This window comes from Dendropsophus ebraccatus, chromosome 5 (genome assembly GCF_027789765.1).
Source record: "Dendropsophus ebraccatus isolate aDenEbr1 chromosome 5, aDenEbr1.pat, whole genome shotgun sequence".
NCBI classification, from domain to species: Eukaryota; Metazoa; Chordata; class Amphibia; order Anura; family Hylidae; genus Dendropsophus; species Dendropsophus ebraccatus.
In genome coordinates, this window is record NC_091458.1 from 138,382,905 (window position 1) to 138,396,899 (window position 13,995).

The 13,995-nt window shown below is 43.8% G+C and overlaps 1 protein-coding gene across 3 annotated transcripts in view; it reads left to right on the top strand.

The window, feature by feature from the left end:
• Window positions 1-13,995, top strand: part of BLTP3A (bridge-like lipid transfer protein family member 3A) — a 47,382-nt gene that overhangs the window by 21,057 nt on the left and 12,330 nt on the right. The window contains exons 3-15 of one of the 3 annotated variants that reach the window (XM_069971439.1): window positions 1,948-1,986; window positions 2,066-2,157; window positions 2,630-2,819; window positions 2,895-3,032; window positions 6,203-6,367; window positions 7,362-7,530; window positions 8,431-8,499; window positions 9,980-10,126; window positions 10,222-10,289; window positions 10,440-10,566; window positions 10,691-10,881; window positions 11,089-12,119; window positions 12,337-12,476. In XM_069971439.1, the coding sequence (XP_069827540.1) occupies window positions 1,948-1,986; window positions 2,066-2,157; window positions 2,630-2,819; window positions 2,895-3,032; window positions 6,203-6,367; window positions 7,362-7,530; window positions 8,431-8,499; window positions 9,980-10,126; window positions 10,222-10,289; window positions 10,440-10,566; window positions 10,691-10,881; window positions 11,089-12,119; window positions 12,337-12,476 (2,566 nt within the window). Of the gene's footprint in view, window positions 1-1,947; window positions 1,987-2,065; window positions 2,158-2,629; window positions 2,820-2,894; window positions 3,033-4,818; window positions 5,100-5,128; window positions 5,201-6,202; window positions 6,368-7,361; window positions 7,531-8,430; window positions 8,500-9,979; window positions 10,127-10,221; window positions 10,290-10,439; window positions 10,567-10,690; window positions 10,882-11,088; window positions 12,120-12,336; window positions 12,477-13,995 lie in introns of those variants that run through there. The other 2 variants (XM_069971440.1, XM_069971442.1) reach the window with 2 other exon arrangements.

Sequence of the window (13,995 nt, forward strand, 5' to 3'; positions counted from 1 at the left end):
AAAGTGGTCCTGTTTTTGTAGCGCTGGATAACCCCTTTAAATGCAGTATGGGAAAACCAGCTAGAATAGCTGATATGCTGAGATAACACCTACAAAGCGGAGATTTGTTAAAATTTTACTGATTACGCTGCTATTGTATACTTAGACCGATATGACCATTATACAACAGACAAATATTCTACCATACCATGACCACTGCCATTACCACCATACTGTTACTGTATAAAATACTATAATATGGTAAGATCAATATCCCCCTACACAGTGACCATATATTGATGGATAACAGCTGTACACAGGCTCTGCAGACTGTACAAACAATGACAGTGACTTATATCCTGTGACTTAGAGGGACATCTTCTCTTATTGGAATCATTTAGTTTTCTTGTCTGGCCACAACTCTTCTGTTAGAGAAACATTTTACATTCTTTGCCCCAGCAGATATATTGTTAGGACCTCTGTGCCACCATATAGGAGTTAGGTTCCCTCCGTGCCCCCAAATCAAATCAGCTTTATTGGCTGGTCTAAAAAACATAGTAGCATTGCCAAAGCAAATAGGAAATTGTTGGGGGATGGGTAGGGATGGGGGGGGGGGGGGGAAGGGAAAGAAGTCTGTTGTATATTATAGGTGGCGGGTGGGGAGATGTCGGGTCAGGGTCATTGGAGTCCATGGCATATCACGTTCCCCCATATAGGAGTCAGGTTCCCTCTGTGCCCCCCTATCGGAGTCAGGTTCCCTCTGTGCCCCCCTATCGGAGTCAGGTTCCCTCTGTGCCCCCCTATCGGAGTCAGGTTCCCTCTGTGCCCCCCTATCGGAGTCAGGTTCCCTCTGTGCCCCCCTATCGGAGTCAGGTTCCCTCTGTGCCCCCCTATCGGAGTCAGGTTCCCTCTGTGCCCCCCTATCGGAGTCAGGTTCCCTCTGTGCCCCCCTATCGGAGTCAGGTTCCCTCTGTGCCCCCCTATCGGAGTCAGGTTCCCTCTGTGCCCCCCTATCGGAGTCAGGTTCCCTCTGTGCCCCCCTATTGGAGTCAGGTTCCCTCTGTGCCCCCCTATTGGAGTCAGGTTCCCTCTGTGCCCCCCTATTGGAGTCAGGTTCCCTCTGTGCCCCCCTATCGGAGTCAGGTTCCCTCTGTGCCCCCCTATCGGAGTCAGGTTCCCTCTGTGCCCCCCTATCGGAGTCAGGTTCCCTCTGTTCCCCCAGGAAGCCAGGTAGTGGCAGATAGCCAGGGAGCACAGATATGGTTTGCTGACTGAAACACTCCAAGAACTGAGCACAAAGGTCTGGAGGTGATGGCTATAAATACCCTAGAACCTGTGTGCTGAGTCGATAAATACAGATGAACAGGCATGTGCCTGCCACTAGAGGGAGCCCAATTCCCCAGGGAGCTGGCTCAGCAGAAGAGAATCTGCCGGAAGACAAGTTCACTAGGAAAAATCAGGAGAGTGAACAGATGACCAAAGCGCAGTGCGATCCGCCGCAGGTACGGGATATGTGCCCGTTACACTTCTGACACCAATTGATTTGAAAGAAAGATTTTCTCTGGAGTCAGGTTCCCTCTGTGCCCCCATATAGAAGTTAGTCTGTGCAAGTAGGCCCCCAAGTAAGTACTGTCTCCTATGTAGCTATCCCTCCTTCTGATTGTTAGCCTGTCCTGTAGGTATTATCTCCCCTGAAGGTAGTCCCTCTGGTAGTTAGCTCCCCTAGTGACTATCCCTTATGTAGGTTATCTCCCTTCAGGAAAAGCAGCTGCTCAGCTTGAAAACTCTAGGTTGATGAGGCACTCCAACATGAGAGAACAATGCTTTAGACTGGCATATAGCATTGCTTACCTGGCTTCTCCAATTCTTAAACAGCTGTACTCATAATACATATGATACACCAGCGATCTGTATATTGCAAAATTAGATTTCCTCCCCTAATATAAAATGTCACATTATGTCTGGCAGATACAGTGGACAAAGCTGAAAACCCATCCCATTTGTTTGGTAAGTTCTCCTGTGACTGTATCCTCCTCCTCTCTGCAGTGGGGTAGCTTTGTGTGAACCTGTGTGGTTACTTTTGCAGATGCTTGATAAAGTTGAAATTGAGATGAAAACCTGTGAAGATCCTCGGCCACCCAACGGACCATCTCCTATTGCACTTGCTGCAGGTCAAAGGTGAGAGGCCACTGGCTACCTTTTTAGCTACAGTTAGCTATTTAATGGGATACTCCTAGTGATTTTTTTTTTTTTTTTAAATCAACTGGTGTCAGAAAGTTATATAGATTTGTAATTTGCTTCTGTTGAAAGGTCCCCAGTCTTCCAGTACTTATCAGCTGCCGTATGTCTTGCAGGAAGTGGTGTATTCTTTCCATTATCTAGATTTGCTACTGCTTTAGAAAGTTCCTGACATGGAAAGAGGTGGCAGCACAAATTGCTGTGTCTGATTGGAAAGAATACTCCACTTCCTACAGGGCATACAGCAGCTGTGAAGTCCTGGAAGACTGGTGATTTTTTTATAAAAGTACATTTCGTTGGCACTTCCTGGCACCAGCAGTTTATTTCAAAGAAAAAAGTTTTTGCTGGAGTACCCCTTTAAACAGAATCCACTGTCACTCTGCTTAACCAACATACTATGTCCTTGTTTCAGTGAATATGGGTTTGCAGAGAAGGTGGTAGAAGGCATGTTCCTGGAGATAGGCTGCGTTATTATCAAGATTGAATCGCAGACGTTTCGTGCATCACTACAGCTCTGGCAGCTGCAAGGTTACAGTGTCAGTCCAACATGGCAGCAGAGTGACTTACGATTCACCCGCCTTACCCATCCACAAAGAGGAGAGGTAAATGTTACAGATACAAAACTAATATGAGCAATAGGAGAGGTTGATTTGTATCTAAATGTGGTTTGTGTTCAGGTTCTCACATTTAAGCAAGTGACTTGGCAGACCTTACGCATTGAGGCTGATGCATCTGAAAGCTGTGAAGACGCCCCCAGCACTCCTCTACGCCTTCTTACCAATGGTGGAAAATTGAATGTCGCCCTCAAAAGAAGAGTAAGTAGAAATAAAAAATCTATTGGATTTATGGAAGCTGCAACCAATTATTGAAGAGCAAAGTATGGAATAAAAGCTGCGTGTTACCATGGGCAATAACCTCTTTAAAGGGATATCACGCTCAAGTAACATACCTGCTGAATCATCCCCCCCCTCCCCTCCTGGAGACTTACTATTTGTTCCATACATGTTATTACCGTATCTTTCTCCTTCCCCCAGTTCTGAGCCTGCTGCTTTCTGCTGAAGACATAGAAACTCCATCTCTGCTCTGATGCTCCTCCCATCTGAGACATGTCTAAAGCTCCCTGGCTGGCTGTCTCTACACACTGCGATGCCTGAAGGGTTAATCTGAGGTCAAGTTGCTGGTGACCTCACTGTGATTAATCCTCCCTGCATTACAGAGTGTATAATCAGGGAGACTTAGGGTGCATTCCCACGTACAGGATCTGCAGATTTGAAGTTGCTGATTTACTTTGAATCTAATCTGAGCTGTCAAATCTGCTGCAGATCCTGTACGTGTGAATGCACCCTTAATATGAGCCATCTCAGAAGTGAGGGGGAGGAACGAGTTCATAGTGGAGACGAAGAGAACAGCTCACGCACAGTGTTCTGTCTTCAGCAGAAAGCAGCAGCTCAGAACTGGGGGAAGGAGACAGAAAAGGTAATAACAGGCATGGAAGGAATTGTTAATCTCCAGGAGTGGAGATGATTCAGCATGTATTTCACCTGAGCTGAATACCCCTATGAAGGTTTACTTTTAGACAGATTCATAAATCTCAATAGTCTTACATGTATTAGATCCCAAGTCTATCCATTAGCATCCACAACAGTAGAAAATTACTGGAGATTACATCTAGCTTGAGTTAGAAGGCAGACATTGTGTTAAAATTAGAGATGAGCGAACCTCCAGCATGCTCGAGTCCATCCGAACCCGAACTTTCGGCATTTGATTAGTGGTGGCTGCTGAAGTTGGATAAAGCCCTAAGGCTATGTGGAAAACATGGATATAGTCATTGGCTGTATCCATGTTTTCCAGACAACCTTAGAGCTTTATCCAAGTTCAGCAGCCCCCGCTAATCAAATACCGAACGTTCGGGTTTGGATGGACTTGAGCATGCTCCAGGTTCGCTCATCTCTAGTTAAAACTCTTTAAATTGTTAAGACAATTAACTATTGTCATTGGTAATTTCCTTGGAAAGGCTCCTCACTGCCGATGGGGAGGAAATCCCTTCCTGCCAGACAAGGTTTCATTCTTGTATTTAGACCAGTGTGCATATTTTAAATATTACTATAAACAGAAGCTGCTTATAACAACATGAGGACTTTTAAAGGGGTACTCCAGCAAACATTTTTTTTTTCTTTCAAATCCACTGGTGTCAGAAAGTTATATAGATTTGTAATTTATGTCTGGTTAAAAATCACCAGGCTTCCAGTACTTATCAGCTGCTATATGTCCTGCAGGGAGTAGTGTATTATTTCCACTCTGACACAGTGCTCTCTGCTGCCACCTCTGTCCATGTCAGGAACTGTCCAGAGCAGGAGAGGTTTTCTATGGGGATTGGCTACTTCTCTGGACAGTTCTGACATGGACAGAGGTGGCAGCAGAGAACACTGTGTCACACTGGAAAGAATACACTGCTTCCTGCAGGACATACAGCAGCTGATAAGTCCTGGAAGACTGGAGATTTTTTTTTTTTTTAATAGAAATAAATTACAAGTCTATATATTTTTCTTGTAACAGAGGGACCAGACACGAGGAGGCATCATCGAGGAGTGCTGATGTACTTTCCCTAAGGAGTGGAGTCTAAGGAGACCCTGGTTTTCACCTGGGCCCTCTGCAAAGCAGGATGGGCTTCACTGTTGGAAGCTTTCAGGTCGCTACCCTCAGAGAAGGTCCTGGGGACCACCGACTGAAGGAACTGAAGGGGCTCTGGAGCCCGGGACTTGATGCTGTTGTTCTGCGGTCAGACTTCAAATACGACATGAAGATGTAGTTCAGACTGGAGCTGAGCAGAGAACAAGAAATATACAAGATCTTATACAGCTAGAAGGTCACCAGGAAGCCAGGTAGTGGCACATATCCAGGGAGCACAGATATGGTTTGCTGACTGAAACACACCAAGAACTGAGCACAAAGGTCTGGAGGTGATGGCTATAAATACCCTCAGGTGATCAGCCTAGAATTCGCTAGAACCTGTGTACTGAGTCGATAAATACAGATGAACAGGCATGTGCCTGCCACTAGAGGGAGCCCAATTCCCCAGGCAGCTGGCTCAGCAGAAGAGAATCTGCCGGAAGACAAGTTACATTTCTGACACCAATTGATTTGAAAGAAAGATTTTCTTCTTGAATGTTACTTCTATCCTTAATTCTCATACAAACTTAGCAATTATTTGTACAAACTTAACACCAATGTAAAACACTCTGGAGATAGGGAAGGGAAGGCAACTTTTTGTACCTGAAGAAGGTTTTATGAATTGCGTTTGGTAGGACAGAGGACAGATGGTTGGATTCATTTACTGCCTCGGTTAAACTCTGTGGAAATGTTTCTCAACTCTGCAACTTGTGACCTTTTATACAATCAATATATCTAAGTGCATAATGATTTCAGCTGAACAAAAACTCTGTCAGACCTTTATGCCAAAAGAGTTATAGTAATTTAACACGGAGTGATAATTCGCACGATTAACGATTTTGAATGAACGATGTTTTTTTTTTATAAAGATCAGCGTTTAGACGGAACGATACATCGTACGAAAAAATCGTTATGCGATTGCTTAAGCCTATCTCACACACTGGTGAAATCCTTGAAGGACTGTTTACACGGAACGATCTGCGAATTTTTTGCGAACGACCAACGATAATTTGAGAACATGTTGAAAGATCAAAATGAACGATTTCTCGCTCGTTGTTTGATCGTTCTCTGCATTTACATGTACAATTATCATTCGAATTCGATCGTTATCGTGCAAATTCGAACGATAAATTGGTTTTGGTTTTCCATTGGTAATTGCACAACAGAACGACGGATCTCCTGACATAGCAGTGTGCAGGACCAGTATAGTGTAGGCCCCATGTGCGTGTGCTGGCTGTGTTACATCCCTAATATTTGGCCAATTACCCCTTCTGTTACTGTGGTCAATTACTTTTTTTTTTTTTTTTCTCTTTAGACAAAAGATTGTATGGTGCTCTCCACCAAGCTGTCATTCTTCCTAGATGAGCTGCTTTGGGTTCTCACCGACTCTCAGCTACGGGCATTGCTTTCCTACACAAAATCCCTGAGTGAAGCTGTCCAAAAATCAGTGAGGCAAAAAAAGCAGATTGCAGTGGGACAGGTAAGTTGCTCAAACTGTTTTTGTACTTTTAAAAGGTCTGTAAGGACTTGTTAAGAGTAACCATTTAGTGGCTTTCACTGCTGTTATTGAGCCCAGAGAGACCCCTTCATGGTGCAGATTTTTTTCCCTTCATTTCAGTGGGTGGGGCCTGAGCTGGGTTGTCTTTTTGCAATACTCGCACATGGGCTTCTTTTCCCTTATCTGTTTGGTTATTAAAGGGGTATTCCGGGAAAATTTACTTTTCCCCTATTATAACAGAGCCAGTGGGGTCCGATTCAGAGATTGCCAGGGGGTTCAGGGGTTGGACCCACCGCGATTTCCTACTTTTCCTCTATCCTGTGGATAGGGGAAAAGTAAATTTTTCCCAGAATACCCCTTTAAGGGCCCGTCCACACTGAGCAAAAGAGGCGGAAATTCCGAGTGGAACCCATGTCACGTATTCCGCTCGGAATCCCACCTGCCTCTGTCTCAATGACATGTCAATACCTTGAGCAGGGAGCCATGCAAGACATTACATTGAGACAGATAAGCAGGCAAAATTCTGAGTGGTTTCCACTACGCAGGTTCCGTTCGGAACCCATTTTGCTCAGTGTGGATGGACCCTTTCAGGGCAGCACCTTCTCCTCTTTGCTATGCCATGACAGTGCCGGTGAAAGTGCTCTGGATTGATCAGGCTGTTACTGTGATGGGGGATGGTTTACAAAGTACACCAGTATAGATTGCATGTAGCACTTGCAAACCCCCACCCCTAACTCTGAGTTCAGTCTTGGTTTCTCTCTGATGTCAGAGAGTGTATTCCCCTAAAAACAGGCAGTGGACAGCAATTTGTAGGGAAGTGAGAAACTTGGTGGCCAAGAGTTTAGGTTCTTTATTTCTCGGGTAAGAAATCATTTTTGCCAAATAATATGATTGACAAACATGTTAGTAATCGCAAAGCTTATCAAATAATTTGATGGTAGTTGGAACAACATTGACTGTTAAATATCGTCTACAGGTCCCATCCCCCACTACTCCTCCGCAGTGGTCCGTTTCCTCAAACAGTTCCAGCTCATCTAGTCTAGGACAGTATTTTGACAGATTTGATGTAAAGGAAAGCTCCTATCATCTGCTCATCTCAAGGCTTGAAATACACGTGTGTGATGAAAGCCAAACAAGAGGTACAGGTACGTGTACTTAAAGGGTACCTGTCACTATGTGCTGTCGCACAGGTCACGCCGGGGAATCAGGTTGCCGAGGAAATGTCCCATGTGCATGAGCCCTATCTGGAGGGTGCAAAAAGGGAGGTCATTAGGTGGAAAGATGAAGGTATATGAGTCAAAACATGGCGTTGCACAGGAAAAAAGGTTAAAAAAATTATGGTAACATGTATATAGATTAGGTATTGTTGGAATCACACTGAAACCGTAGAATGAAGTAAACATGTCAGTTTTACAGGAAACAAATATATATATATTCCACAAATTTGTTTAATGCCATTATTCATTTTATTAATTTTTTTTTGGGTGGGGGCTTATTCCATAAAAAAGCCCTTATACCACTCTTCCAGTAGAAAAATCAAATGTCATTGGTCTTAAAGGGTGAGGGATGAAAACGTAAGGGAAATTTGAGGGTTTGGTAAGGGATTAACGTGGTCTTGGGTGGTAAATGGTTGACTCATCAGCTGTAATGCCTAGCTGGTAGCGGTCTCTCCGTCAGCTGTAATGCCTAGCTGGTAGCGGTCTCTCCGTCAGCTGGAAGCTGTCGCTCCATTAGCTGTAAGGGTATGTTCACACTGAGTAAATAAGGCCGAATTCCACCTTCCTCAATGTGCCATAGCCCGTCTATGGGAGAGCGCAGTGTCACACTGAGGCAGACGGGATTCTGCGGGGGGAAAATTCTGTTGCGGAATACCGCCTGATTTACCTTTATGCTTAGCTGGTCTCTGCTGTCTCTATATGCTCATTCCCTGGATGGGTTGTAGAGTATTCCCGCACGGCCCCTTCAGCAGTTGTTTGGTTTCTTAGTTCTAATTGTGGTGTTAAAAACAAAGCAGAAATGATCCAGTCTTCTCTATTTCCATTTAGTCTCCGGAGGAGCAATACAGATGACTTTCCACAGAATCATCATAGACTATTATCCGACCCATAAAGCAGGTATGAAGGATTCTTATAATACATTATGAGCACCCATTGATTCATTTGCTGAGGTACATATGGTTTAGAAGAACTCTTGGGATTGTGTATGATTGAAGAAGCACTTTGAAGGGAGTAGTGATCAAAGTTCTACTGGTTATAGCTACAGGATGTGATGGATGGGGCTTCACCATTCTAGTGATTGATAGAGGTCTGACCGGTGGACCCCCAGAATTTTAACAATCTTTATGTACCTAATCTATTAATTTATAGTGAATTTAAAGGGGGTTTCCATTTTAATCTTACTTGTCTCCCATCCACAGGATAGAGAACAAATATGAGATCAAGAGGAGTGTGATCCCTGTGCCCCCTGGGAATCTCCAGATCAGCTCCCCGGCTCCTTTGTTATGAATGGAGCTGTGGGTCAGCGCGTTACCTGCAGCTTCATTTCTACTGTATGGAGCAGCAGGAGAGAGCTGAGTACAGCCCAGTGACTCCGTTCATAACAAAGAAGCCATCTTGTCCCCTATGGGATGGCTCCTTGTCAAACAAAATTTGTAACAACAGTGACACTTTAAACTGGTTGTCCAACAATTATTTTTAAGGGGACAAGATTTAAACAAAGTCATTAGTCATCTGCCTGTTTGCCCCTGTAGATCCACTGCTCACTGGGTTGGCTTCTTGGTCTTGTCTTAACACTTTGGAAATTACAGCCCATCCACTTATTGCAGTCACTACGTCAGACAGTGATCTGGCTGAGCCGGCATTTCCTGGAGGATGGACATGTCAGAGGAGGCACTGGGGACGTTGTACTATTAAGACAGTGGTTGCAGGAGACTGAGGAAGGGGGGAATGCTTTTGTTTTTTAAAGTAACTCTGTACCCACAATCTGACCCCCTCAAACCACTTGTACCTTCGGATAGTTGCTTTAAATCCAAGAACTGTCCTGGGGTCCATTCGGCAGGTGATGCAGTTATTGTCCTAAAAAACAACTTGCAGCCCTGTGTCAAATTGGCGTGGCCTAGAGTGTGTGTGCCCAAGCCTTGCACCGCTTCTATGTCCCTCCTTCCCACCCTCCTCAACTTTAGGAATGCCCTGGGAAGTATTTTTTCTATTCATCACCTGAACACTACACAGGTGCCTTAACGATCCAACACATGTGTAGTGTTCACACAGGTGATAAATATGTAAAATCCTGCCCAGAGCATTCCTAATGATGAGGAGGGATGGAGAGGCGGTGCAAGGCTTGGGCACACACACTCTAGGCCACGCCAATTTGACACAGGGCTACAAGTTTAGAAGTTGTTTTTTTAGGACAATAACTGCATCACCTGCCGAACGGACCCCAGGACAGATCTTGGATAAAGAGCAGCTATCCAAAGGTACAAGTGGTTTTTGGGGGGTCAGATTGTGGGTACAGAGTTAATTTTTAACTCCCCAAGTCTATTGTATGTACAAAATTTATGAAAATCTACACAATGACATGTACTACTTCCCATAGGGCAAAGCTGTGCCCATTGGAATCGTCATTCCCCTGCAATGACTACTTGCGAGGAGTGGACTCATGATCTTGCAGAAGACAGACAAGTCAAGGAAGGCTTTGATATCGGCATGTTAGGAAAAATGTCGTCTCCAAAAAATGAGCAGGGTAGGTACCAATTTTATGTTTTCTCAACATTTGGATTTTTTTTTTCACGCTTCTTCTCTATAATTTATTTAGATCCCTTTTTCACATGTAAACAGGTACAAGAGAGGCTTCTCTCTACTTTCGATCAGTGCTCATTAGGATTGATCGTATGGATATCCATCAGGTAGGATATGGCAGATGGCAAAAGAATGAATTGATATGATGACACACTGATAGTTGGGCAGATACTGCATGGTCTGTGGGATGTTCGGTAACATTTTGGTGCATTAGTATTTAGATTTTCTCTGTAATTGCGGTTATCTTCTCTTGTTAGGTATCATCATCTGGACAGACCCCTCAGAGACCACCACTACTTTCATGCCATCGTATTCCAAGTGCTTCTTCTGCAGTCCACCTTCAGTACACAGAGTATTATCGTCTTCCAGGAGAGTGTCTTCCAGGTAACCCAGTAATGGTAATGCAGTGCAAAAGTATTATATTGAATCACACAGGAAAAAAAAAATCTTGTGATCCTGCCTTGTTGTTGGCACTAATATATGAACTTTCTTCTTTTGCCGTCTGCAGTGCCTCCTCCTGCTTTATACATACAGCTGCATGGTCTGCTTGTATACCTCGCTGCCCAGTCTATTCTATGGTTGAATATCTTTATGCTCGATTTGTCGCATCACCTGCAGCAGTTAACAAATGTGAGTTCCATAGTGAACGAAGGAGTGATGGAGAAGAGAGACGTGCGTCTAGATGGATTCAACCTAAAGGTTTGTCCTTTTTCCTTGTTTAACTATCACTTTATAGCAGGGATGGAGAACCTTTGGCCCTCCAACTGTTGCAAAACTACAATTCCCATCATGCCAGGACAACTGAAGGCATGATGGGTATTGTAGTTTTGCAACAGCTGGAGGGCCAAACATTCCCCACCTCTTTATTTTTCCTCCATTTTTTTTACGATCTCCTCTTCCTTGCAGCTCAGTTTTCCCGTGACCGCTCCTTCCTACAGTCCACCCGATCGACCATCTTCTGTTTGTGCCCATCTCTCCTCTGTTACCCTCACCAACACACGCCAGGCACCAGGCTCAGACATTGAGCTGCTCCAAGGCATCTTCCGATCCTTTGCAGCGCATGAAGATTTTCATTGCCCTCCGGGACCTCTGCATCCAGTATTTCTTTCCCACTTGTATCCCTCTTCTGACTTTCCGCAGACGTCTTTGTGGACTTTACACAGTCCTGGCTTGTCTGTTCATTTTGAAGGTGGGATTTCTAAACATGAGATACTGTTACATCCTATGTCCTTTACAGCCCTGGCCTGCCTCTTACTTCCTGAAGCCGAGCTTCAAGTCATGATCAGCGTGGACGATGTCATCCGGCTGCAGCTGAATCACTACCATTACCTCACTATGTTACGTTTCCAGGAGCAGCTGCAGGCTTTAGTGGATGACTTAAAACAAGCCGCAGCTTCGCAGGTGGATTTATTAGCACACTCGCTCCCTTCCCTCCATATGAAAGTATGCGTCGGCTTGCGGATCCCAGTTGTCACTGTTTCTCTCTTACTTCCTGCCTCGATCTCTCCTGTATCCCCTGTGCGGCCAGGGGACTCTGAGAGAAGCAGCCTTGTAGGATCTGAACTGGTAGAAGGGGACATGACTTGTGAAAAAGAAGCAAACAAGACACTTTTGACTAATAAAAGTGAAATGGTAGATGCTTTTCTTTGTCCGGAGCCGGGGGAAGAGGCTGGGGAAGTGCTGGATGTGCTGGCGGAGCAAACTTCCCAACTCCTTCAACAGAATGATACAGAACAAAAAGATGATGTGACAAGAGACAGTCCCCCGGGGAAGGTTGTAGCCAATGATGCTGTCCAGACAAAGGAACTTTCTGTAGACCTTTTATTGGGGAAGGAGTTTGCACGTGACACTTTGCTTAACACTTTAGGTTTGACCCGTGAGACTTTTAGCCTTGGGAAGGAACGAATGCAGCGCTTTCTGAGTGATACAAAACATAAGTGTGTGCTACTTCACCTAAACATATTTCACTGGTGTTCACATTTTTGGTATTTCTCTCAATGGTGTGTTTTTACTTTCCCCTAATCTCATCACCTTGATTCTTTTCTTTTTTTTTCTAACCCTTTTCACTACTATTCTAGTCTTTTATTTATTATTTGTCATCTATATCTTTTTAGTATTTTTTTCTTCACATTTTTAATATTTGTTTATTTTTAGAGATGTCGAGACTCTACACAATCGAACAAGTTCAGCCCTCTCTCGTACACAGTCTTTGGATACTGTCTCTATAGATGGTCTGGATGTGTTATCGCTGGACAGTGAAACTACTGAGAATTTCATATTGAATTTGAATGCCGGTAAGTCCATCAGATAATGCTGAAATATCGGTGCATATGAAAAATGAGAAAATGTTTTATGATGGCGCATACAAAATAGTCTGAGATGGTGAAGGGTAGAGATGAGCGAATGTACAGTAATAATGATGTGAACCGCTACTTCTCGGGTGCTGGGAAAAGCTAAATCTAGTCCTGGGAGACTGAGAAATTTCCCAGGACTGGAACCAGCTTTTCCCAGCACCCAGGGAGGAGCGGCAGTGAGTTATAAGGCAGCCGGCCGATGAGCGATTGCTGGGATCACACAGGCATAGAATGTTGAAAAAAAAATTACAAAAATATAAAAAAGAAAATGCAGTTTAGGATGTTAATATAGATGTGATGTGCAGACTAATGGGTTAATCTCACACATCTGTATAGAGCCAGGGAAGGGGCAGAGGATGAGTGGTACAACAGCCGCACATTGAAGCTAGGGGAAGATGGACATGTCACTGACTCCCAGTTACCCCCACCAAGAACCCGGGGAAGGAACTAGTGGGGCAGCAGGTATCCCGTGTACCTTGCGCTCTGCTCTCCCAGCATGTGGCAGTGCATGCCTGGAGCAGCATGACCCACTCCGGTACAAGAGGGATGGCCATTGTATCATTATGTGCTGTGACAGGAGAGAACCAGAGGCAGAAAGTGACACAGAGAGAAGCGGCTCAATTGTTGTGTATCTGCTGGGCAAGACTCCCTTAGTGCACTGGGCCCCGTAGCAGTTGCATGGTCTGCCTTAATGGTAGTAACGCTACTGCCTCCAGCCATATGCTTTTTTTTTCCCCATCACAACCTTTGAGGACCAGGCCCAAAATGACCCAGTGGACCGCGACAATTTTCATTTTTGCGCTTTCGTTTTTCCTCCTTCCCTTCCAAGAGCTCGAGCACTTTCATTCTTCTATCTACAGGGCCAAGTAAGAGCTTGTTTTTACAGGAGTAGTTGTACTTTGTAATGGCGTCTTTCATTGTACCATAACATGTATGATGGAACCCCAGAAATATTTTTTATGAAGATATAAATTCGTGAAATTGTAAAAAAGAATACAATATGGTAACTTTTGGGGGGTTCCTGTGTCTACGTAATGCACTATATGGTAAAAGCTTAGATTATATATATATATATATATATATATATATATATATATATATATTATAATATAAATTTTTTTTATTTTATGAAATCCTTTTTTTTTTTTTTATGCAATTATTAATAAAATGGGCCTATTGTGACGCTTATAACTGTTTTAGTTTTTCACCTACGGGCTTTATGGGGTGTAATTTTTTGCGCCATGATACTACTTTTTATCAATACCATACTTATGTAGCTCGGACGTTTTGATAACTTTTTTTTATCAATTTTTTTTTATATATAATGTAACCAAAGATCGGCAATGCTGGCTTTTTTTCCCTCACGCCATTTGCGATGACGATTGTTATATTTTAATCAGACAATTACGCACGCTACATTATATAATATGTTTATTTTTATATGTTTTATTTATATAAC